The sequence below is a fragment of the Pituophis catenifer genome, unplaced genomic scaffold, assembly GCF_029215685.1.
Source record: "Pituophis catenifer annectens isolate HBS135680 unplaced genomic scaffold, rPitCat1.0.hap2 SCAF_6, whole genome shotgun sequence".
Taxonomy (NCBI): Eukaryota; Metazoa; Chordata; class Lepidosauria; order Squamata; family Colubridae; genus Pituophis; species Pituophis catenifer.
Window position 1 is genome coordinate 46,137,930 of NW_027256886.1, and position 27,229 is coordinate 46,165,158.

Consider the following 27,229-nt stretch of genomic DNA (forward strand, 5'->3'; position numbering starts at 1 on the left):
AATGCCTCCCTCAGAAATAGGCCCTAGATTAAATAAGATCTGTTGCAAGGTAGATATTTAGGACTGCATCCTGATTTGTCCCAGGCCTTTCTTTTACTGTAGTCATTTAACTTAACAGAGAAGATGCTAGAGAAAGCTAAACAGTAAAATAATGTCTAGCAGTTATTTCCAGTTGTCCTTAGATAAGTATTGCTAGATGTAGTGACAAAAGTTTCCTGTGTCATGAGGTCAGTGAGTTCATGGTTTTGTTTCTTTGTTTAAGTAAGGAAAAAAAAAAAACGGTGAAAAGAAAGTATGAGGGATGCAAGTTATGTCTTAGATGTTTTTGGAAGTTTATTATACTATTGTGATTTAATATTATCATTTTTTTCATTTTCCCAACTCCAGAGAGTAGCAAATAGATATGATAGAATTCATATTAATTATTATCTCTCTATTCTTATTCTGTCTTTCCTAGACAAGAGAAGATGAAGTGTCTCAGATGCGTCAGGAGATTGGAAAGCTAACTAAAATGAGAGAAGTAATGCAGCGAAAATTACGTGTTGTAGAGGAGAACAAAACACAGGCAGAATTTGAAAGGGACACCCTTAAAAATCAGATAGCTGGACTGGAAAAGGGTAAGAAACAATGTTTTTTGTGTGGTTCTGCTCCATTTTCTCTATTTACTTATTGAAATGTGAACATATGATGGTCTGATCTGTATTACTTGTATTCAGATAAAATCAAACTCCTCCAGTTCTTAATATTTGCTTGTTTTAAATAACTTGTTATACACTTGCTTTTTTTTTTTTTTTTTAGAAAACCTTCATTTCTACCTCCATTGACACCAATGCAGTTTAAAAATAAAAATAACACAATGTAATTATGGTTTATTTCTTTTGTCTACAGACCCATTGAAAGTGTTCATGTGAAGTGATCCCTAGAAAGACAGAAAAAGGTTCTGAGTGGAAGGAGAACAGGCTTTGACTGAATTTGGCCAATATGAAGTGGCTTTGTGGGCTTAATAACTCTAGGGAAGTTACACTCCCCTACTCAGAGGTTGTCTAGTTTAGGAGTTCTAGACTCACAGCTTCTATGTGAGGGCAGGTAACAGCTGTGGCTAGGAAGCCTTTTGCCCCATTATATTTTGTTTATCAACAACAACCCTTCTTAGATTGGAAAGCCCTACTCACAGTCACTCAAGCCCTGTTCATTCCTATTTGGGCTACTGTTATGAACTCTACATGGGGCTGTCCTTAAAAAAAAAAACACCTGGAAACCACAGTCAGCATAGAATATGATAGTCTGGGCAGGGATGGGCATGTTTTGATAAACTCAGGTGACACTGCTGCATTGATTACTAATTGGCTTCTGAATGCAATTCAAGGTATTAACTGCCATGACCATACATGGCTCTAGATGTTATCTGAAGGCACATTCTCTCCTGTGTGCATCTCCCACTATATTAAATAGGGTCAATTCCCCGTGTTTACAGGTTAGGGCCCTGCTGTCCGGTATTCTTGGTGAGCATCCCAACTCTTCGGACTGAAGATTCCTTGTGGGAAAGAAATAATCACTTACTGGGAAAAAAAAGGAATGAAAAACTGGTGGTGAATGATGAGTTGAAAGAAATATCTCAGAAGAGGGCAAGATGCCCCAGCCTTGAACAAGGGCACTCTACAGTGCAACATTTTGTTATGTTTGTAAAGGGGGGGTTTGGGAACATTGAAACAAGTGGAGTTTTTTGGAAAAATGAAACAATTCTGTTAGGTTTCATTTCTCATACAATTTAAGTACATACATCATTTTTTCTTGTACTTTAGAACTGGAAGCTGCAAAAAAGCAAGCAGAGGTTGATAAGAAGGCTATAGATGAACTGGTGAGAGAAAGGGATATCCTGAACAAGGTACGTACATACATTTGATTCTGCAGTTCACCCAAATCTTTATCTGATCTTTATCTTCTTTGTCTGATTTTTAGCTGTTGTGCTGTCACACAAATATATACTCACATATACATACACAGAATAAAACTGCATATGTTGCATTAAATGCTATGATTTTGAAAGCATTTATGATAGTGTTTCATATAGATATGGAATTCATAGTGTCTATTTCACAGGGCACTGATATTTATTTGCTGAAATATACTTGAGGAATTGACACAGGACTAAAAATCCTGTGATAGTGGTTTAAAATGATGACATTGTGAAAGATACCAGGAACCTAAGAATGGTTTTATAATTAAGGGATAATATATTTTAATGTAGCATAAGATGATATTTTGGTTGGCATAAGATGATATGTTGGTGCTTTTACCTGTTCCAGGTCTCAGGAACATGAAAATAATAACTTTCTTAGTGCAAACTGCTTACTTTCATTTTTTTTTCTGGCCTTGATCCAAGACAGGATATCTGTTCCACTTCACTCCTTCCCTCCTTTTCTTCTTCTACTTCCACCCCTCTTTACATTGGTTAATTTATCTTTTTATGAGTAGCAGAAGAAATCTCCCCCTCCCTTAATAATGAAGGTCCATCTATCTAAATATGATTTTTATCTCTTATCCAAAGATATTCTGCTTTATTCCAAAACCTTTTTTTTTTTGACACAGGTAAATGATATTCTCTTTCCAATAGAAAGGAATACATACTGCATTTTTCAGTCTATAAGATGCACTTCCCCCACAAAAGTGGGTGAAAATGTCTGTGTGTCTTATAGAGCGAATGTTGCCGAAGCCCCGCCCACCCTCCGGCCCCCGCCCTCTGGTCTCTGCCTCCTAGCAATTTACTTGCAGCAAATAGCAAAAAGCCTGGTCAGCTTCAGCACAGCCTGATTTAGCATGAGCAGCTGATTGGTTGTTGGATCGGCCTCCCGGAATAACGCCAATCAGCTGATCCAGGCTATGGGGATCGCCGCTGCTATCACCTCTGCCTATCACCGTTGATCGCTGCCGCCGCCGCTGTATGGTGGTGATAGGCGGTGGCAATCCCCGCCACCTGGAATGGGCCAAAAATGGGACGCACAGAGGCCGAAAATGGGGTGCACGGAGGCCAAAAATGGGACGCATGGAGGCCGAAAATGGGGTGTGTGGAGGCAGCAATGGGTGGTGATGGCGGCAATGGGCGGCAGTGATTTCTGCAGCCTGGAACAGCTGATCGGTGGTATTCTGGGAGGCCAATCCAACACCAACCAGCTGCTTGTGCTAAATCAGGCTGTGCTGAAACTCACCAAGCTGTTTGCTGCAAGGAGGCAAATTGCTGGGAGACAGAGGCAGAGGTAGATTTTTTTTTCTTGTTTTCCTCCCCAAAAGTTAGGTGCGTCTTATGGTCTGGAGCATCTTATAGTGTGAAAAATATGGTATAGCTCAAGGTTCCACTGTGGAGACATTTGGTGATTTTACCTACATAACTGATGTAACCCAGATAACTGATTAAGTTATTTAGTGGAATAGAATAGAATAGAATAGAATAGAATAGAATAGAATAGAATAGAATAGAATAGAATAGAATAGAATAGAATTCTTTATTGGTCAAGTGTGATTGGACACACAAGGAATTGGTCTTGATGCATACGCTCTCGGTGTACATAAAAGAAAAGATACATTCGTCAAGAATCATAAGGTACAACACTTAATGGATATTGAAAGATCTGCAAGCAATCAACCACGATCAAGGAACACTAAGGATTCCACATGGAATGATACTTTTTTTCTGTTTTATTTGGTTATCTCCTTCCACTTTTTTTATAGTTTTAAAGTTTCTACACATTTATCACGTTTACTGACTCTACAGTATATTCAAGCTGTTTCAGAGATATGTGTATTTTGTAAGAATAGATCTCCAGTATGAGAACCGGTTTGCTGTAGCAGTTAAAGCAGTTAAAGGCGTTGGTCTAGAAATTATTCAATGCTTAGTTTGATTCTGAGTATCTGGCATTATTAGATTTTGCTGCATGGGGTTTTTTTTCTATAGAACTTACTGAAGGCTGCTAGCGTCACTCAAAAACAGATGAACCTTGTTAAGCTCCATGAACAGTCCAAGAAAAATCTAGAAGAAGAAATTCAGAATTATAAAGATGAAGCTCAGAAACAGAGGAAGATTATATTTCAGCTGGAGAAAGAGAGAGATCGTTACATTAATGAAGCTAGCGATCTCACACAGAAGGTAGGAGAACGTTTTTTTGAAAGATATACTTAATTTCGTGATTGAAAATGTGGATTTTATTTCATTCATTTCAGTGGTCTTTAGAACAAAAGGCTTTTAATAAAATTCATCTGTGTCATTCATATAACTTCTTACTTTGATATCTGTAGATAATAATCTGAAAAAAAAGGTGGGGGAGAGGAAGCCACACCTAAACTAGCCTTTCTTAACTTGATATCCTCCAAGTATGGTGAAACCACAGGGCTGTGCTGAATGGAAGTAAATTAAAATTAATAAAAGAAATTATACTATGTGTCTTGTGATAGAAAACTATTGGAAGACTAGACTGAATATTTGAGTATTTCTAAGGAACAGATATTATGAGAAGGCTGTATGGGAATTTGTTAATTAGCAGAAATGTAGGAATGGAAAATTAAAATAAGAGGTTCCAGAATTACTAGGAAGTATCATGAAGTCTATTCTCTTCAACACACAAGTTTTTAACAGGGTAAACTAACTTTCTGCATTAATGGATTACAGTGCCACCAAAATACCTATTAACAAAAACTTTGTTAGTTATCCTATTAATGCCAAGCATATTTTTATAGTTCATTATGAAGCTGTTTTCTCCCCCTTTTTATGCCACTAAAAGCACAATTCATCCACCGAAAGGTACCCTAGTACCATTCAAAATAGTAATATTCTAAACATTTCTTGCTTCCTGGATAGTGCTCCTCTATGCTGTTAGGACAAATAAGTTGTAAGAGTAAGTTGGTCTCTGCTTGTGGAAAACATGGCCCTCCAACTCTTTCTTTATAGCTCCTAAACTCTTTCTTTATAGCTTTTGCCATTTCATTTCCAGCCACCATGAAATTAATTCACTAAAGGGCTAGCCATGCCCTTTCAAATATCAGCTGCAAGACACCCAGCCTGTTTCAAAACCTCTGCAATCGATCACTCAGCCGATTTTGCTTCATCCTCCACCCTCTTTTTCTCTACTAACCAAGTATGGGTTACTGATTACATTGTATATAATGATGTTTCTGGCCAACTCCTTAAGAGCTTGTGTGACAGAAGAGAAATTGAAAGGAAAATTGAAAATATTATTTTTTCTTTATGGGGAGGAATAGTTATGTGCTGATATTCTATCTCCTCCTCATTGCTCAGTTGAATAGCTTCCCTTTAGAACTACTTCTCTGATAGGTAGAGAGAATGGACTGAGGAGGAGGGGAACAATACCAAACAGTGGGATGAGAGAAGGGTAGAAAGGTGGCATATGATTTCATTGGTTGGTCAGTTTTGGATTAAAAAAAGTTCTATATGTATGTTCTGTCCAAAATATAGTGACACCAAGCTCACAATCATAATTATCCAGGCAATCACCCTCCAAATATATATGTATTGTATGATCTTTAAAAGATATGTGATTTAAAGGAAGTATATCAATGGAAGTTTTTACTGAACCATTTTGCTGGAAAGAACCAGTATTCTATCATTTAATTTTGTATTTCTCAAATCACATTTGCATTAGTCATACAGTTATACATATTTAAATTAGCAGACTTAGTATTTAATGATTCTTGAACAAATTCAGCATGAAAAAGAGATTAAAAGGACATAATATCAAAGACTTTCTGAATCAGAGAATGTCCAATGAATACAAAAGCAATTTGTTGTATTTGTTTCACTTTGTTTTCTTTTTTAGGTACTTTCCCCATCAGCACCCTAATTGCTGTCAAATATAGTTTGAAATATAGGATTCCCTAGAAATTAGCAGAGAAACTAATGTAGATCAGGTGTGGAGATAAGAGAAACACTATAGTGGATGATAACTTGTTCAGACTACATAACTACAGAATTAATGCAATTTTTTAAATAAGAGATTATTTGAGAGAGATAGTGACCACTTAAATATATACTTCCTTTTGAGGTAGCCAAAAAGAAATCATCTTCTCCTGCTGACTTCAGTTTCAAAGAAGCTAGTCATTTAAATTCCCTTTGAGGGGGGATTATTTTAATACTGTGATTTGTGAATATTATATAATGTGCAAAATGATTCCCAAGAATTATTATGAAAGAAATAACTATGACTATGGTTATTTTTCCTTTTCAGACACAGTGGATTGGTAATATGGATAGCTGTTTTTAACCAAAATGAGAGTCTGTCCACTGCATACGATTAGTCCTCAAAATAAAGGATATTTAATATATAACTATTATAATGTATGGAACAGAACACCTGTTATTCACATTTCAGATGTGAATAACAAGTATTACCTCAGAAGTGCTTAATACAGTATACTTTCAGTTATTTTATTTATTTATTTATTTATTTATTTATTTATTTATTTATTTATTTTTCATATTTGTATACCGCCCTACTCCCGAAGGACTCAGGGCGGTGAACAGCCATAATAAATACAAATACATATAGAAGTTAAAAACTATTAAGAAACAGTTATTAATATAGATAGCACAAATTTAATTCTGGAATAGAAACAAATTGAGTGGCAACTTGAAATTACCTTGATGCCCTAACCTTGAAATTAGGGCATCTTTTGGAAACTTCACATTGAGTTAGAGCCATGCCAAATTCTTTTGAAAAGTAACTCATGTCAGATCCTATACTTATATAATTATATATTGGTTCAAAGTAATTGAGATATTAATGAATTTTTGCTCAAATATGCAGGCCCTTTACTTCTTGCTTAAACACATAGATAACCATACTTTGGTTAACTATATGTTTTGGAAATTAAGTTTACCAACAAAATCAATTTGTTTGCTTGATAACAATAGTATCTTTATTGTGACAATTTAGGAAATATTGGTTAATAAGAGACTTCTTGGTTTAATTCTAGCTTGCAGCTAAAGGTACTATTTTTGAAGGGAGAGCTATGTGTTTCTATCTTCCTTTATTTTGAAACAGTTCTATGAATGTTATGGAATAAAATATGCAAATTTTTGCAAATATAACTTGTAATAAAACCTTACCATGAAGGAGAAATCACTCTACTAAAGCAAAGTGATAAAATGTCTTCCAACCTATCCAATATCTCACGTGCAGTGAAGATAGCTGCTGTTGTGTCCAAAAAAGAAGAGTTGAACATTGTTAGGGAAATACATATTTTCATCAAGTCAGCAAGCAACTCTTGAGGCATTAGATTAAAATTCTGTAGTTCTCTGTTTATATAAAAATGGTGGCCAGGAGATTTTCCAGCTTTGTAATATAACAACCCCTTAAAGCAATAAAGTAGCTTATGTGTCACTATATTTTCTCCATAAAATAAAGATGCTTATTTTTTTTAAAAACCAACAGCAGGAACAACATCAGTAACAACAACAAAAAATACTGGCTAAATTTTGAAAATACAGATAGTTATGTTCCAGGAAGAACTGCTTATTTTAGGTTTTCATTCTTTTATCTTTTTTTTAAAAAAAATTATTTTCCTTCTATACAAATTAATGGATTTTAAGTTGGAAAATGCAAGCATCCATAGTATTTGTTTCTATGTTTAAATTGTAGATTCAGTGGCTTTGTTCTGTAAAAGAAATTTGTAAAAAGAATTCATCCTCAAGCCAAATCTTCCTTATTGGACACAAAAGTATTAAGATATTGAATTTGAAATGTTGACACTGGGTTCAGTTTCCTAAGGGTTTACTGGGAATGGGCTACTCATTCACAGTACAAGCTACCCAATATTGCTGTATTGATAACATGATGGGAAGCCCTTACAAAAATCAATTTTATCTATCCATAGCATATTCTATATACAGGTGGTGTTAATTTTATGATTTCTGTAACAGGTCCTTCATCACATGGAAGATATCAAACTACGGGAAATGCAGATTTTTGACTACAAAAAGAAGATAGCAGAGTCTGAAACAAAATTAAAACAGCAACAAAATCTCTATGAAGCTGTGAGATCAGACAGAAACCTCTATAGTAAAAACTTAATTGAAGCTCAGGTATCAAAAAGCACTTTTGTTGGCTTTTTCCTCTTAATTTTGGTTTGAGATAATATTTTTGAATGAAGTTCAATCTATTGTGATATTTTCCACATTTTTGTTTTTCTTAATTATACTAAGCATACTAATTACCCTAGTGGTACTTATGAAAATAATTTTCTGTCTAAATGCTCTCAGAGGACAACCTTTTGCATATGTATTTGATGACAAAAGGACACCGAAAGGCACATTGAGCCGGATCTCATGTAGTCCCACGGGTACAGTAGTGTAGCTGAATGATATGTCTTCCAAAAGTGATCTGGAGATTTATAGTAGCAAATGAGAGGACTATTTACCAAACATTTGACATAGGTGAGCATTAGCTGATTTATGTTTTAGAAACCATATTCTGTCAAATACCTGACATTAATTTTATGGAGCTGTTGTTTTATGGAGTATTTTGGGTATTGACCCAAGGCTGCAATGTCTCCAGTTTTCATTAGAATTGTTCAACTGGTATTAGTGATGACTAATGCATATTATCATGCTACCCAATTTTATGTCTTTACATAAAAAGATTTCTTGTTTTATGTCATATTCTTAGATATTACATATCTGATTTCTCTGAAACAAAGATTTCTTCACAAAGACATGGGTTTTCTGTCCAAAAATGAATTTAAGGAAATTTGTTTTCCAAAGCCTTGTATTTATTTCACTAAAAGTTAGCCCTCTTAATCGGTGCTGGCAAATTTCTTACCATTCTATTCAAAAGTAAAACTACATCAATTTCTGATTTTCCTATATTACTTGGGGAGTTATTTTCTTACTCAATAAGGAATGAAGGCCTTCCTGATAAGATGGACTTATCTACCATTATCTATTTTTGCTGAATGCAATGCTCTGAAAATGATAGATTTCTGAACTGAATTAGACATCATAGAAAAATAAAGATGAAATCTTAGGCAATTCAGCTAGCTGAAAATCATCTTCATCACTATCATCAAGCAAAAAAAGTACATTTTTTCCTCAGCTCTTGTATTTTTCTAGCAGTCATGCTTCTCTTAGTTGATATTACAATAGAAGCCACGGAGGCAGTTATTTTTATACAGATATTGCAAGGAATAAGAAAATCATTTAGAAAGAAGGTCAACAACTGCCAAGTATAATATACAATCCCTATTTAAATTAGAAGCAAGTTTTAATTTTTATATCTCCCCTACCTGTGTGGTGCAATGGGTTGTCAGCATCCATTGGGGACAGGAGGAGTGGTGCTCACCTGTACTTCTTTGTGGAATGAATTGGTCTGGTGCCAAAGCTGTTTGCCTTTGACCTTGACAGCTCTACCCTCATGACTTACTTCCCGATTGCTATTGTGGGAACTTGCATCTGCCATATTTTCTTTAAATTAAAGCCATGGTACTGTATGAAATTTCACAGATACAGATTTTTATATATGATAGAGTTAAGAGTCTACTCAATGTAAAATACATACAGCATTTCAGAACATTGGTTATCATTTGTCATTCTTACATAGTAGTTATTTTAAAAATGTTTTATTTTTTACTTAAAATGTCTTTTGAGTAATACTAATCTCATTTTACGAGGCTGAATAGTTGACTCGTTGCTATTCATTTTAAAGAGAGGTTTCTTTGTAAGTGATAACAAGTGTAAATGAAAGCTCTGGTATTAATTTGCTTCAGCCTTAGCCTCTTTTTGAGCATTCATTTTTTTCAAAGGTTATGGGAAAGGAAAAATTTCAACCCGCAGTCTATATTTACTGGGGAGGAAAACTTATGTTTTTATCAGGAACTACACAAACTAAGTACACCAGGTGCTTTTATAAAACCTGTTCCTTCTTTTTTCTCATTGACATCTTCGTAAATAGGCAGAGATGTGATTAGTATTAGAAATTGTAACATTCAGGTCAACCTGTATTTATACAAAGGTTACCAGTAATGAGCATTGACTTTCTGCAATTAGGATGAAATAAATGAAATGAGAAAGAAGTTAAAGATTATGACACACCAGGTTGATCAGCTGAAAGAAGAGATTTCTGTCAAGGAGGCAGCCCTTGTGAAAGTGCATCTGGATCACCAGCGGATAGAAAAAGAAAAAGAAGCCTTAAAGGTAAGGTACTTTCAACAGAAGAAGTACACCTAAGCTCCTTAGAAATAAAGAATCATTTTAGATGATGTGGCCTCCTTGTGAGTATGTTTCTTGGATCATCTGCCCTACCGTCACTCTGTACCTGCACATGGTATGTTATTGTGTGTCTTAGAATCTTTTCCTTTTGGAGAGATAAAATTGCATTCATATTATAAAAATTATGAGAGAAGGAAAATATGAATGAATGGAGATTAGGAAATGGAAAGGAGCATAATGATTTGTTATTTTTTTTTCTTTCTGAACTTTTTTTCAGTACACTGCCTTCTTAGTAAGGGCTTTTCAGGACTTCAATTTCTGATCTTTAATGCTAGATACAAATTCTGACCCTCTGTAATCTAAATTTATTTGGCTAATTGAACTATTTCCACCAGTGTAATCCCAGTTCCTAAATTTACCAACAAGTTAAGGGAATTCCCCATCAAGAAAAATGGCTAGTTACAAGATTGGTGAAACAATATATTACAGTTGTATTCAAAGAAAAGAATGAACAAGAACATGGACATAAAGCTATTATAGCAGGTGAGCCAATTGATACCTTATTTCCTAAACAGCAAGTTGTTATATTTTATCAGTTGATTTGCCTATAATCAGTTCAATTACTAATTACTATCTTGCTGTCATTTAGTGTCAGTTCTGCTGGTAATTTATACACAATTCTTTATACAGCAACAATATTTACATATATTTTTGTATCTAATGCTTTCAAGATAGCTTGAGGAAATCATTATTTAAGTTATCCAATGAGATTAATCTGAGAATAAAATAATTTGAATAATGACAGGCTGATCTCGGAGCATATATAGTAGAAAAGACGATAAAGGAAATAAGAATGCTGATAGAAGACAAGGCAAAACCAGGAAATAAAAAAAAATTCAAATTGTGGAATTTGGAAAATTGAATATATGGATTTACTTGACTTTGAGGTGATTTATGTTTAGTTTTGATAATTATTTACATTTGTCCTTTGAAAAACTATACAGCACTACTAGTTTTATCGTATTAACACAATTAATATATTAGAAATAAAATATATTTTAATTACTAATTCCATGTGAAGGAATCTTTGTGAAAGGTATTTCTGTTGCTCAGAAAGAAATGTGCGATTGAAAAGCAGTGGAAAACTACACATTTGAATTAGAAAGTGGGAGACCGTAAATTCAATCCCCTTTAGCCATGAAACCAGCTATGTGATTTTGGGCCAGTCACTCTCTCTCAGATGAACACACCTCACAGGGTTGCTCTTGTGGAGGAGGAGCAAGGTGTGTAGGATATTGAGTTATTTATAAAAATAACAAATAAATAAAAAAAGAAAAAGAAAAGTAGAAAATGATTTCTTTTAGTGAAAGCCACACAATTTAGCATAGTCTGACTGCATGATTCTAACCCATGAATTCAGTCCAATTTTCTCCTTTAAAGATTAAGAGAAACAATTTTGAGCACATGACATTTATTTTCAATAAAAAGGGAAAAATCTCTGTTTTGCCATTTTATGGGTTTACTTTCTTTTTGTTCATTAACTGTTATGGGGTTTTTCTGTCATCAGCACCTTTACTGTTATAACAGGATATCAATAAATCTTTTTAAAAAGGTAAAGAATGTGGATTCTCTATCTGCCTGAGAGTTGTTATATCAATGATGGAGAAGGCATTCAGAGCTTCAGATTACACAAAACCTGATTTAACTAGATGGCAAGGCTGCATTATCATTATGGAGTCATTTGCCAACAATTTGACAGCAGCTTGATTGCTCTTCTCTTTTATTGCTTTATCAGTAATAAAAATGTCTGTGGTCTGCTGTCATTTAGTAACTGGCTTGAAGGTATATACTTTGATATGAATGGAATTTCTTCTGAATACCTAAAACATTGTATTGTCAAATTAATATGTTTAGGTCTGCATTGATCGCAGGGTTCTTGGAAGTTTAAGAATAGCTGTTTACTGTGGCAAAATTTTATTGATAAAGGTTTTAAGATTTTAATTTTTTACACAGTCAACTTAAATTCTTGAAAGACATCAGGATATTTTTTTTATCCTAAGCTTTGCATGTTATGTTTTTGGAAGCTTTATGGCTGTATCTTCCCTTTCATAGATGTAGGAAGAATACTTCTTTGCCTCTAATAGCAGATGACATGCTTTCAAATAAGAAAATGATAATATTACCTTGCAACATTCACTAAGGGAAGATTTGCTGAATATAAGAAACAAGCCTATATTTCTTATTCCTTTATATTTTTAAATGAAGCTAGTCCTCAACTTATGACCAAATTTGGGACCAGAATTTGCATTACTAAGCAAGGTGGTTGTTAAGTGAATCATCCAATTTGATGATTTTTTTGCCACTGTTAAGTAAATCACTGTGATTGTTAAGTGAATCACATGGTTGTTAAGTGAATCCTTCTTCCCCTATTGACTTTGCTTGTTGGAAGCCAGCTGTGGTCGCAAAAGGCGGTACATGAACCTGGGACCCTGCAACCGTCCTAAATGCATGCCTCTTGTCAAGTGCCTGAATTTTGACTACATGACGGGGGATGCTACAGCGGTTGTCTTTTATTTATTTTTTAATTCAAAAAGTTAAAATACAAATTCCAGTTGTAAGTGTTGGAACTGACTATAAGTCATTTATTTTCAGTGCCGCTGTAACTTTGAACTGTTGCTAAAGAAATGGTTATAAGCCGAGGAGTATTCAATAAGAATAAGTTAAAAGCCGAGGAGTATTCAATAAGAATTTCCATATTTGGCTTCATAAAGAAAATAAAAACATAATCTCTGCTTTCTAAATAAAATATTCTTGTTCTTATTTATTGTTTAAAAATGGCTACTAACTGGGCAGTTATGAAACCATCATTAAAATAATTGTTTCCCATTTATTTTTATTATTTTTCTCCCTTTTTAGATTAAATATGACATTTTTAGAGGATGCCAGTACAGAGCCTTTTGATTTCCTAGGGATCTGAGAGCAATGAAGGGGATAGGGTAACATTGGCATGCTAGTGCAGGACCTCTCTGGAAATATTAGATTGAGCACAAATTGAAATTTACTTAAACACAGGCTCTACAACACTGGAGACAGCAAAAATATTGCTGTAACTTCATATACACATAACAATGTGGTTTTACTTTTCCATACTGTATGGTGTTTCTTTCATCAATATGATTTAGAGAAGAGCTAAAATAGTTGGTAGGTTGCTGTACACAATTTGCATCATTCTTTCAGAATAAACTCAGTGAAATTTACCTTAACACAGACTAAAGTGCTGGGACAGGTGACAGATGTAATCTCAGAAACTGATTATATTTTGGATTACCTTCTTTCCTTGTAGATATCAAACTGTAAATTGGAGACTGGTCTAAGATAGGATATGAATTGAATTACTCTTCACATAATTGTCACATGGATGTGGCATAATGACTGGAGAAATGTGTGCTATGTTTAATACCAACTTTGTCCCCTCTACATTGTTAAATATTTTAAAATGAGACTAGCTCCCTGGTTAAGGGAGGTGATCTCTGCCTCCTTCTCCTTGTCTACAAACAATAGTTATAAGACCTCATCCTTCATCTGTATATTGCATACCTTTAGTTGCTGTAGTCCAACTATAGAACAATAAACTGTTCATAATGGAAGCTCTACATGCAACTCATTGAAGTAGATGTAGTTAAATTGTAGTGCTCAAGTATATTGTGATACTTTTATGTAGTCTGTTGCTTTCTATTCAACAGTGTATGAACTTGAAAAATGACCCTGACTGCTGCCGTAATTGTCAGCTTTTTCTAAAAGTACTTTCATCCTTCTGAATATATTATTTAGAGATCAAATGTTTTATTATAATAATTAGCTTTCTGTATGATTTATTGTCAATTTAAAATAAATGTTAAATGGTTATAATTTTACAAATAACACCAGTCACTATTTTATTATATTTTCATTGGCAACAATTCTGGCCAGGTTTGAATTGTAAAGGTATTGGTGGATTATTTCTGCATACAATGAATCATTGAGTCTCTATGATTAACTTTTTCTTTGCATTTATGATATATTGAGCTTAAATCACATATGTTTCTTTTCAGTATGACATGCAGTGCAACATTTGTTCATTATATATTTTTGTAGTAAATCTCATTTGTTCTTGAGAATCAGCTAATTGAATCAAATAAAGCAGGAGAAGTCAAATAAGCGTATGAGATTGTATCTTTAACAGTCTTAAATTTCCAAATTTATGAAGTGGAAAGATATTATAAACACAATTTATTTTCCTCTTTCTTTTGTTTCTGTCAGGGTGAACTGCTTAAAATGAGACAACAGGCTCTGGAGACAAAGCATTTTATTGAAAAACAAGAGGAAGAAGAAAGAAAGCTCTTGAAAATTATTTCCGAAGCTGATGCAGAAAGATTAAGACAAAAGAAAGAATTAGATCAAGTAGGTTACAACAACAACATTTTTAAAATGTTCAATGTAACTTAGATGGAGAGTATTGCACTAACCCACTGAATGAAATCTATGGGAAGTAGAAATAACATACTAAGTCCAATTGAAAGTCTAGCCTTCTGAACAAACAACAATTGGCAATACATTCCCAATAGTGTATTGATGAGATGTAATATTTTGAAGCTGTATGCTTTTGCCAGTGAAGATGTTTCATTATGAATAGTAAAATTATGTCTTGTCGGTATTATTTGCAGGTTATTAGCGAAAGGGACATTCTGGGGAGCCAATTAGTTCGTCGTAATGATGAATTAGCTCTTCTGTATGAGAAGATAAAAATTCAGCAATCAATTCTCAATAAGGGAGAAATGCAGTATCGACAAAGACTAGAAGACATCCGATTACTTAAGTTGGAGATAAAAAAACTTCGGCGGGAAAAGGCGATACTTGGCAAGAGTGTGGCTAATGTGGAAGAACTAAGGTAGAAACAGTGTGTGTACTTAGCTGGCATAATGCCAAGGATTGTTTCTTTTCACATATCACAAAGATTTGTATTGTCATATCAGCTACAGTATGTTAGAAAAGGATTTGCTTTGGGTGACTTCATATAATATAGATTTAAATTAAAACAAATCAGTCAATAGTGTACAGAGTATGGAAGATGAATTTGGTGGAGATATGAAGAACCTGTTGCTTAAGCAAAGGGCTTAAATATTTTTTAAGGCCAGAACATCCAGATAATATTTGGAAGCAGCTCAGACAGACACCTTTCTAATTCATTGAAGTATAAGAAATATGAGGAGGTACAGTAAATCAGACTTGCAAGATTCTGTAATTATAGCTAATTCAATAAAAGTAGTTTTAATTACTGGAATGACCTACCCCCAGAGATACGCACGATACCAGACCTCTGGACTTTTCATCGGGCCCTGAAAACACATCTTCTTCACCTAGCCGGGCTGGCTTGATCCCATCCCTTCGGTTTTAATTTGTAATTGGTTTTAATCCGGGTTGTTTTAAATGGATAGCCAAAATTATTTAATGTTTTTTAAATTGCTTTTAAATTTTATATGTTATGTTTTACCATGGCTGTTCACCGCCCTGAGTCCTGTTGGAGAAGGGCGGTATACAAATAAAATAAAATAAATAAAATAAAATAAATAAATAAATAAACCTTCTGCTAGAGTTATTTTCATGGTCTGGTGTACCTAGCAGGGTTGACAACTAGTCATGAAAAAGCAATAATGATTTAACATAAAATTTCTGAAACTACACTCATTTCAAATATTACCTTTGTTTATATGTCTGGCAAATAAACTTGATAAACAGCAACATGAAGGTATTACAATTCAGTGAATTACTTAGATTTGGGGTCCTCAACTCCCAGGCCGTGGCCCATTTTCAGGCCTTCAACCATTCAGAACTGGGCTGTGGAAGTGGCGGGCCAGTGCGTGTGTATCTCCAATTGCACTCACAAAAGCCAGGGTTAGGGGGAGAATAGCAAGTAAAGTCTCTGGAAGATAATTGGTAGTAACAAAGCCACTGCGCAAAGTAGAAAGTGGCGTTAGGGTACATCGGGAAAGTATATGAGCATAGTTATTTTACTACAAAATCCTAAATAAAATCTGAAGATTTCAACAGGTTTTTTTTCCCCATTTTGTATTTCATTTGTTTTTGAAATCAGAGTGCCAGTATCCTATTGCTTAATTTAGAAAACAAAAATAAGACACTGACTTATATTTTTTTGAACCCTGAAATAAGCGCTTGGCCTTATTGCCATATGCTCAAAAGCCCGATTGGGCTTATTATCAGGGGAAGTCTTATTTTGGGGGAATCAGGGTATAACAGAATTACAGAATTACAGAGTTGGATTTCTGACATATTTTTACTGATCCTGATATGTAGAAGTTTCAACTACTGAAATAAAATAATTTTACCAATTATTATAAATGAGTTTTATTATACTATTTTCAGATTCTCTATTTTTCTCTTGAGAGAAGATGTGGTGAATTTTATTTATATAATGACATTTACTATAATATTTGGCAAGAAGCAAATAGGGAATCTGAAAATAGTATAATAAAACTCATATACCGTAAAGTCATTTATAATAATCGGTAAAATTATTTTATTTCAGTAATTGAAACTTCTACAAATTATATCAGACACAACATATCAGGATCAGTAAAAATATGTCAGAAAGCATGAGAGTTAATGATGATTGTACAAATACCTTTTAGCAGAGGAGAGAGCTAAACAAGTTTTTAAATATGAGCTCATTAACCGAGTTCATGATACTTACATTAAATCTATTTTGAAGGCAGGAAGTTTATCATATGCAGAAGGAGTTATTGAAGGAACGGACGCGCTGTAGAGCCTTGGAAGAAGAGCTGGAAAATCCAATGAATGTTCACAGATGGAGAAAATTAGAGGTATAATTAAATCCGAAATTCCCTTGAATTGATAATTGGTTAAAGAATAGAAAAGGAGAAAATAAGACATTTTTAAAATGGATCTTCCAACAGTCTGTTCTGAGCCTGCCTATGTTTCTCTTCAAGCTCTAAATATATGCCTGGAATGCTCTACCCGACTCCATTGTTACCTCCTCAAACCCTTACAGCTTCAACCTCAAACTGTCTACCTTGGACCTCACCCCATTCCTAAGAGGCCCATAAAGGGGACGTGCATAAGCGCACCAACGTGCCTACTGTCCCTGTCCTACTGCCCCCATTTATTTGTATTCATTTCCTTTGTTCATGTCTATATTCATATTTATACCTGCTATCTTGTACATTTTTGACAAACTAATAAAATAAAATAAATAAATATTCCATATGAAGACTTCACAATCGCCTTTTGTGGAAGCAATTTAGACCTGATAGTCCAAATTAGTAACCTAAGAAGTAGAAATTTCATGTGAGCTGTCACCAACTACCTATACAAACTTGTCTTTTCTGCCCAATCTTTCTTATGACAAGTCATTTATGATTTAACACAATTAAAGTTTCATTATTTATTCTTTAACAAGTTTTATTATATTGGTGTGGAAAGTATCTACACCAATACTATTATACTTAGAAGTTGCAACTAACCAAGGAAAATATTCCTCTTGTTTAGGCCAGTGACCCAAGTACTTATGAGTTGATACAGAAGATACATGCACTTCAGAAACGACTTATCAGCAAGACTGAAGAAGTTGTTGAAAAAGAATTACTTCTCCAGGTACATTTGACATTGAATGCATCCAATATGCCCTTTGGTATTGCTTGTGATTCTATTCCAGATTATAGAAGGCAATTTTCTTCAGTGAATGTACTAATGTTTTGTATATGTTTGTATTATATATTAGCTGTATCCACACACTATAATTAATAGCCTTTCAGTAATTTTATTGAGGATTATATTAAACAAGTAAAAGTAATATAATGAAGTGTTCATCTCCAGGAAGTGTAATCAACATCAATAACTTATCACAGTCTCTTAAAAGTCAACCAAATATTTCTTCATTTCAAGCCTCACCCAATTTTCTATAAGTCCATCTCTAAATCTTCAGCGTATCTTAATAATAATCAAAAGTCCAGCAAGGGTTATAAAAATAAACCACTTAGTATTTTATATCTCCATTTTCATTTACAAAATTTTCCCTAATCTCTTTTCAAATAGTAAAAGTTCATGCCTCTGTAAACCGCTTAGAGAGTGCTATTTAAGTCTAAATACTATTGTTAAGTGCTATTCTCAAACAAACAAACAAACAAACAAAAAAGCAGTCAGTAGAGTATCAAAAGAGTTAAGTGGGTTGTTGATTTTACCTTGGTATGATCTGTTTCTTGCTGCTTTGATCATCATCATATTGTAGATTGGGAGATTTACTTTGGTGTTTTGAATAGTTCTGTTGCTAGTTTATTCAGGCTCTCTGAGTAAGAGATGAAAATTTAACATATTTCTTGCTATATCTCTATGATTACTCATTATTACAGCTCTTTAGTGCATCTTTTTACTTTACTCAATAAAATGAAATTTGTTTCTTTCACCAGGAAGCCGGTATTGATGGAATATAGTTTTGTCTCATACATCCCTTCTCAAATTCAAAAACTACTTTAATATATGTGTTAACAGACTATATTGTTGGTGAAACATTTAGTGGCTGCCTAACTAGATTTTTTTGTTTGTTTGATCATCATCATATTGTAGATTGGGAGATTTACTTTGGTGTTTTGAATAGTTCTGTTGCTAGTTTATTCAGGCTCTCTGAGTAAGAGATGAAAATTTAACATATTTCTTGCTATATCTCTATGATTACTCATTATTACAGCTCTTTAGTGCATCTTTTTACTTTACTCAATAAAATGAAATTTGTTTCTTTCACCAGGAAGCCGGTATTGATGGAATATAGTTTTGTCTCATACATCCCTTCTCAAATTCAAAAACTACTTTAATATATGTGTTAACAGACTATATTGTTGGTGAAACATTTAGTGGCTGCCTAACTAGATTTTTTTGTTTGTTTCATTAGACAAGGATTTAGGATGGTAAGGGAGAATAATCCAAGGATTTTTTTCTGTAATTACAACCAGTAAATGAACCTGAATGCATTTAAATGCATTGTAGAACTATAAATGAACAGAGAGGCATTTGCAATGTATGTTAAATGGTGCAAAACCATTAAAACCGTGGATCACTCCCAATGATTAAAAAGAAGTTTGATTTTAGGAACAAAAAAACCGGAGATCTCTGACCGATATAGGCATTCTAAAAATCACATTCTGATTTTCAGAAATATGTAACAGAATAGCAAATGCAGATATGCCCTGCAAAAAAACATTTTAAAGGTATATAGGGGAACTTACTAAGATTCAAAAAAATAATTAAGAATTCTCTCAGGATTTCAAACCTGAGTACATATAGAATGCTGAGAAATTGTAACTCCAGTTCAAATTTTCCATTTGTCTTTTCTTTATACTTGGTGAATCTTTCAGTTTTTGGATTTTAATAGGACTGTCTTATACATATATCCTAACAAGCCCATTGAGTTTAATGGCACCCCAATGAATGAGTGGATAAACTGCCATTTTATATACATTTTTTTAATAGAAAGCCCCACTGAACTCACTGAGATTTAATTTTGAGACATTCATAGTAATGCACTGTAGGAAACATGAACATTATTAATGCATCCATAGATATTATTCATTAAATGCAATTAATGAATACTAAACAAGATTATTGTAAAAAAGATTTTCTTTGATTATTTTTTTGAATCAGTTTTTAGCTTTTGTCAATTGCCTAGACTAGTCCCTGCAATTTTCTTGGCAAGGTTTTTCAGAAGTGATTTTCCATTTCCTCCTTCCTAGGGCTAAGAGAGAGTGACTGGCAGATCACCTAATTGGCTTCATGCCTAAAGTAGGACTAGAATTTATTGTTTGCCAGTTTCTGGTTTGATGCCTTAACCCAACTGGCTCTCAAACAAGATCTGCTACTGGTAGTCCCCTATTTCAGGGGTGAAATCTAAAATTTTCCCCTACCGGTTCTGTGTGCGTGGCTTGGTGGGGGGGAGTGTCCTGTGACTGAGTGGGCGTGGCCAACTCAAAGTCACTCAGCCACGCCCACTCAGTCACAAGACCCCCTCCCACCAAGCCACGCCCACAGAACCCAGTAGGAAAACTTTTTAAATTTCTATTCTGCCGGCGTGTCCTTACCTTTCTCCCACGGCTCCACCCACCCGCCCCATTCCCCGGAGTCGGGGAATGCACCATTCCCTGACTCCTACTGCTTACTTTTCTCCTGCGGCTGGCTGTCAGGGAAGGCAAGTGCCCGAAAGGTACCGGAGTTGCTCACTCTCTTTCTTGAATGAGCCGGTCTGGTCCACGCGCTGGCTGCGCAAGTGCACATCCAACCTGCCACTGAATTAAATAAACAGTGTGCACTTGTGCAGCCGGTGTGTGGACCAGAGCGGCTCATTCAAGAAAGAGAGTGAGTACCTTTCGGGTGCTTGCCTTCCCTGACAGCCAGCTGCGGGAGAAAGGTGGGCAGTAGGAGACGGGGAATGGTACATTCCCCAACTCTGTGGAATGGGGTGGGTGGGCGGAGCCTCCAGCTTCCATTGCTACCGGTTCTCCAAACCACCGGCCATCATCGCTACCTACTCGTCCGAGCCGGTCTGAACCGGGAGCATTTCACCTCTGCCCTATTTATATATATACTGAGAAAGTGTTCATAAGTCTATTTCGTTTGCAAGTTCAACAGGCAAGCAAGATTTTGTTGTGAGGCTGTCAGTGTGATGCGCCTGTTTGCAACTCCAGCCTAAAGGATCCCAGGGTCAAGAGGGTTCAGGAGGGGTTTCTTTTACAGCATGTGAGGTGCAAGGGAGGCTGCCCCTTTCCTGCCTTCTCCAACTTCTGGGTGTGGAAAGGTTTGTTCATATTGGCAAAAGTTTGCAATTTGAAAGTTTGTTAATAGAATAATGTCTATATTTGCTTTTCAAAACCAACATCTGCATCTTCTACGTTGTGGGACAGGCAATTTCCCCAAATGTTGCTGATATTTGGAAGGAGTTTTTGATATAATTAAAAATAAACTAACTCTCTCTGATCTGCAGAGTAATTACAGTAAAACAACAGAATAATAAAACACCCAACAGAGTAATTAAATCATCCTGATTCTGGTAATTCTTAACATTCAAACTGGGATTTGTGATTTGCAGGTTCTGAAATATAGTCATTTTTTTTTCTACAGTTATGAAACTAAAAATGTAACAAAAATCTTACTGTCTAGAGACTCATGATGCCATTACATTGCTTATGAGTTTTTCATGAATGACAGTCTCCTCAAGCATCAAATTGAAATTAAGGATACTATTGCTTACACTGATGTTAAACATTTGGAAATTTGATTACTGACTATTGTAGATGATATTGTTGAGTCCATTAGGATTTTATCCCATAAATAATAAATAAAATATTCTTGTGACAATAGTTGCTGTTAAAATAGTACATAGGAACACATTGTACATAGGAACCCAGCCATTTCTGCCATATTGAAATATCTTTGAATATTAGTAGTTTGGGTTGCTAGTTATGTTGTTGGTTTGACTCTGAGCTTGGTGATAACACCACCAGCACTAATTTACATCACAGAGATGGTACTTAAAACCAAGGACTATGACTCAGCAACTACAGCCAGCCAATCATACAACCTGAAATTAGACCAGGACTCAGAAAGATTTTAAAGGCCAGTGCTCCCACAGACAAGCACAATCCAAAGTGCACTAAAGATGTCTCCTTGAATGGGGATGAAACGTTTGCAAGCAAACCGCCAAGCTCAGAGCTCAATGAACAACATTTCTGCCATATTTTATGAATAATTTGATTAAAGCCCTTGTACCTATAGATAGATAATATATTACTATTGATTCCAACATGACTTTCTCTCTCAGGAATTGTACTGTGATTATAGGAAAAATATCCCTTTTTGATAATTTCTGTTATTCCCTAAGATTTTCTGTTATGGGTAAAGGTGATATGAAAGTAAATGCTTCCCTATATACTTAAGTTGTAAATGCTATTGATTTGCTATAGGAAATTCTGCCATTCCCTCAAATATATACATTTTAATACTGCTTTCATTGTGGCTGGGTCAGTTAAACTTACAAAACCAAGGGTACTTGGATAAAAGTGAAATTATTTTACGAGCATGACACCTTAATTTTTTCAGAATACTTTAAAACAGAGACTGTCAGGCCTCAAACCAAGAATGACATATTGAGATTCTTCTAAGCTGAGTTCTTTATTGTTTCACATCTATAGACAAAATTTTGCCAGACTGCGCACTTTACTGCTTGCATTTATATTCCTTGAACTATTAGGGAGAGGCTATTTTCACCCTTTTCCTCTCACACCTAACATCTGGACTGAGTTGCTTCTTACTCCTTTGGAATGTACCCCTCACTCCTGGGAATTCATCTCCTTATGATATTCTGTCACTGCTATAACTTCATTAGAGTTTGTTCAATATCTGTGGTAGCTTTCTGAGCACTGGGAAATTCAGTGAATAAAGAATAAATATAGATCTCATGCAGTACACTTTAGCACTTTAGAGCATATGTTTAGATATAATGCTAAGTAGATTTGATATTTATAAGAAATAGTAGCTAATTGTCAGTCTATTTGTGCTGTATTCACACAACAATAAGATGTTGAAAGGACAATATTTAAATTAAATATAAATAATAAAATGTAGCCTTAATCTTTGTTCATTCCAGTCACCTCTGAATTTCTGGTTAGCATATTTCATACCTATGTGTTATAGCTCTGTTTACTTTGAGTAATTGCTACAAGCATGGATCTTCTGGAAGAACTGTTTGTCCCTCAGGAAAATGCTTTTAGCACAGGACAAAAGGTTGAGGAAGACATTTGTAGCTTGCTTCTTTAGTGATTACTACGAAGAACAGAAGGACAGAAGAGCTACCTTTGTTTTTTATTTTCAGCAACTAAGCAATTAATATAGTTTAATTTAATAGGTTCAGGGAGAGTTGAAAAATAAATTAGAACCTGTCTGTTTTCTTCTGCATAATCCTGTGATAACTTATTCATCTTCCTTAATAGCAAACATATGTATTTATAAAGCTTACACACAAAAGAGACTAAAAAAAGGAACTGTTTTATACTTTGTATTTAATTGACTGCATGCATTAGAGTGCTATGGTGCATAATAAGGATTACTTAGTTTTAATTTATTTAGTTTGGTTTACGTGCACTTATCCTCTAGGGGCATGAAATACAATTCATATCGCCAACTCCTCTGATTTTTTCCCCCACAACAAGAAAGTTGGATAAATTGAGCTAAGAATGAGTGAGTATCCTAAAGTCAACAAATAAGCTTCCCTGATTGAAAATAGACTGTAACTGAGTCTCCCTAATGGTAATCTAACACTTTTATTAGTAAACCACACTCTCTCTTTTGTGTGGAAAAAAAACCATTTACTCTGAACACTTTGAATTTTGGAAGTTGTAAATATTGATGGAAAATGCAATGGTTACAATAAAATCGTCTATAAGGTACTAAGGTAAGGTGACCAGATTTTAACATTGGTAAAGAGGGACATTGTGGGCGTGGCTTATTTTGTGGGCGTGGCTAGCTGGTCATGTGACTGGGTGGGCGTGGCTTGGAGGCCATGTGACTGGGTTGGCGTGGCTAGCTGGTCATGTGACCGGGTGGCCATGGCTATGTGTATAGGGACTACTCAGAGGGCTGAAAAGTCATTTCTGACAGGTCCTCACACTTTTGACTGGTCCTCACACTTATGACCATCCTCACATTTATGCCCGTGCAGTATTCTTAACAACCATGTCACTCATTTCACAACTGCTTCTCTTCACCATGGTGACAAGATAGGGCAAAAACGTAAAATGTGAGGACAGTCGTAAGTTCGAGGACTGGTCAAAAGTGTGAGGACCAGTCAAAAATAACTTTTTCAGCCCTCTGAGTAGTCCATATGCACAAAAGGACTAACCAGAGGGCTGAAAAAAGTCATTTCTGACAGGTCCTCGCACTTTTGACTGGTCCTCACACTTATGACCATCCTCACATTTATGCCCGTGCAGTATTCTTAACAACCATGTCACTCATTTCACAACTGCTTCTCTTCACCATGGTGACAAGATAGGGCAAAAACGTAAAATGTGAGGACAGTCGTAAGTTCGAGGACTGGTCAAAAGTGTGAGGACCAGTCAAAAATAACTTTTTCAGCCCTCTGAGTAGTCCATATGCACAAAAGGACTAACCAGAGGGCTGAAAAAAGTCATTTCTGACAGGTCCTCGCACTTTTGACCGGTCTTCGCAGTTATGACTGGTCATCATTTATGCCCATGCAGCATTCTTAACAACCATGTCACTCATTTCACAACTGCTTCTCTTCACCATGATGACAAGATAGGGCAAAAATGTAAAATGTGAGGACAGTCATAAGTTCGAGGACTGGTCAAAAGTGTGAGGACCAGTCAAAAATAACTTTTTCAGCCCTCTGAGTAGTCCATATGCATTAAAGGATACAGCAATAGAGAGGGATGAAGGAATGGAAATTAGAGTAGGAGTGAGGGTAAGAGAGGGAGGAAGAGAGGAGGAGAAGGAGAAAGGAAGAGGAAGTAGGGAGGAGAAAAAGAGGGTGGGGGGAAGAGAAAGTAAGAAGGAAAGAAAAGAGAGTGGTGGTAGGTTTGAGGAGAAAGATTGCTGTACAATAAAAAAGATGAAAGGGAAGAAAGCCAACCCCAAGCAAATATAAAGATATTAAGATTAAGAATGAATTGTTAAACTTTAAAGAATAAAAGAGAACAAATATGAATAAATAGCAATAATTAGAATTTAGAAACACACATACAAACATGCAATGTATTTTCTTTGAACAGAATATTTGGCTGGTTCACAAATTTAAACAGCGTTTAGTCATTTCAATTAAATTTACAATTTCTATATTTCCTTTTTGCCATATTTATTCCTCATCTATTTTTTAAAAAAAACAATATTACCCTTCATCCTCATCTCTAATCTTAATCAAATTCAATTTTTCCCTTCTATTCTATATTATACCCCTTCCCATTGTCATCTATTTTTATATCCATCCTCACATTGGTTAATTATGTAATTATGTAATACAGTTGTTTAATACAAATTCAACATTTTAATATAAATCAATTAGTTATATAACTATCTTTTTTGTATATTAATCAATATGAACATGAATATTCCAATTATTTCCATGCAATCTAATTTCTTACAAATCAATTAATTATATTTACCAATAATAATAAACCAAATAATTTCCCCCATATATTCCTCCAAACCACAACTTAACCATTTCTGCTTTCAACACAATATACAATTATTAATAGTATCTCAATTATTACAATTCCCTAGTTAAATAGAGCTTTTTTTCTTTTGTGTTTTAAAATCTTGAACTCTCCTCTTTTGCCCAAAATTTCCCATTGTTTGCAGTTTTGTACCTACCTTTTTTGGTGAGGAAAAAGAAAAAGAAAAAGAAAGAAATCTCTCTCTGCCTCATTTTGTCACGTTGCAGGTTTAGTTTCGCTTTCGCCTTTGTTTTCAGTATAGCTAGGGGGGGGAAAATCTGCTCCAGGAACTTTTTGCAGCTAATTAACCTAGCGGAAGCTGTTAACAGGGGCTGTTTTTTCTATTTTTGCAGGCATGGGTCTATTCATTTTTTTTTTTAACACTGATCAGCTGTAGGTCGGCCCTTTGAAGCCCCGCGGCAAGAGTTTAAAGAGTTTTTTTTTCCCTCTAGCCATCAGCGGGGATTCAGGAGGCAGAATGAAAAATCGGGACTTTTTTAAAACGCCGCGGGACGCGGGACAAATTGCTCAAAAGCGGGACTGTCCCGCCAAAAGCGGGACATCTGGTCACCTTATACTAAGGGCTCTAGGAAGCAATGGTATACTAGAAATATACATACAGGCACAGGGAGCCTAGGAACAGTTTTCTTCTACTTCCTGTAACCACAGACTTCCTATATGCCAATATGTATGTTTGATTTTACTCTAGTCTTTTCACTAACTTTATTATGTTTATCTAAGTTACCCTTTACCTGGTAAAATATTCCTGATGATGTTCTGGAAAGCCTTGAACACCTGGCAATTTATCCAGCCCCTGGATAAGATGGATGCAACTCCCCTATTTGTGATGTTCTCTTTGTTTTATTGTTGGATTGGCATTTTGTGATTAATTTACATTTTTTGTCATTTTTTTGATTGACTAATTCTCAAGGATCTAAGGTCCCTTCCTCCATTGATAAAACTGTCCATTTATTCCAATGACTTTACTCTTTTTCTCATTTACCATCCCATTACTGCTAGCTTTATTAAATAGGTGCTGCTTATGGGGAGGTGCATGTTCCATGTAGGCTGGATGCAAAGAAAGATAAAACATCAAGCATTAGAGTCAAAGTATAGTAAACTCTTGGCTAGGGTAAAATACCAACTCACAACAATTAATTTTGACAAGTTTATATACATTAGTACAATTCAATATTATACCATCAGCACACCTGGAGGGAAATTTTCTTAGAATCTCATATACAAATGATTTTGCTCTTGTAAAGATGGTAATATTAAAAAATTCATATTCTGTTATATTGTAATTTCTGTTGAGATATATGCAAAGGTACCTCCTACTATCTCTTCCAATTCCATTTCTGAGATGCATTGAAGGATTTTATATAACATTTCTATTAGCAGATAAGGACTCCAAGGTAACTCCTGGCATTGCAAAGTTTGCTTTTGAGCTTATAAAATTCACATATGGCTGACCAGCAAAATAATGTGAGCACAAGTGTATGTTTTTATTTTGTACACTTTCTTTTTGATGCTCTACTTTGTAGCTCTATTTTGCAATTTATTTTTTGGTAAGTTTTACTTATGCTGACTGACCTGTAATGAAGAATTTGGTTTGATCTATGAGATGGGGTGAAAACAAGGATATATATGAAGACATGTTGATAACTATAGAGGATAAAGATGATTTGAATCTCTGTAGGGAAGAGGGCACTAAAACATGATCCCTATTTTC

At 34.9% G+C, this 27,229-nt stretch overlaps 1 protein-coding gene across 1 annotated transcript in view; it reads left to right on the forward strand.

Annotated features, from left to right (window-relative positions):
- The window catches only part of CFAP58 (cilia and flagella associated protein 58), a 57,743-nt gene that overhangs the window by 11,354 nt on the left and 19,160 nt on the right, over positions 1-27,229 (forward strand). The window contains exons 7-15 of the mRNA XM_070946281.1: positions 458-617; positions 1,803-1,885; positions 3,950-4,141; positions 7,928-8,089; positions 10,049-10,195; positions 14,510-14,650; positions 14,914-15,137; positions 16,977-17,088; positions 17,774-17,878. Coding sequence (XP_070802382.1) covers positions 458-617; positions 1,803-1,885; positions 3,950-4,141; positions 7,928-8,089; positions 10,049-10,195; positions 14,510-14,650; positions 14,914-15,137; positions 16,977-17,088; positions 17,774-17,878 — 1,326 coding nt within the window. The remainder of the gene's footprint in view (positions 1-457; positions 618-1,802; positions 1,886-3,949; positions 4,142-7,927; positions 8,090-10,048; positions 10,196-14,509; positions 14,651-14,913; positions 15,138-16,976; positions 17,089-17,773; positions 17,879-27,229) is intronic.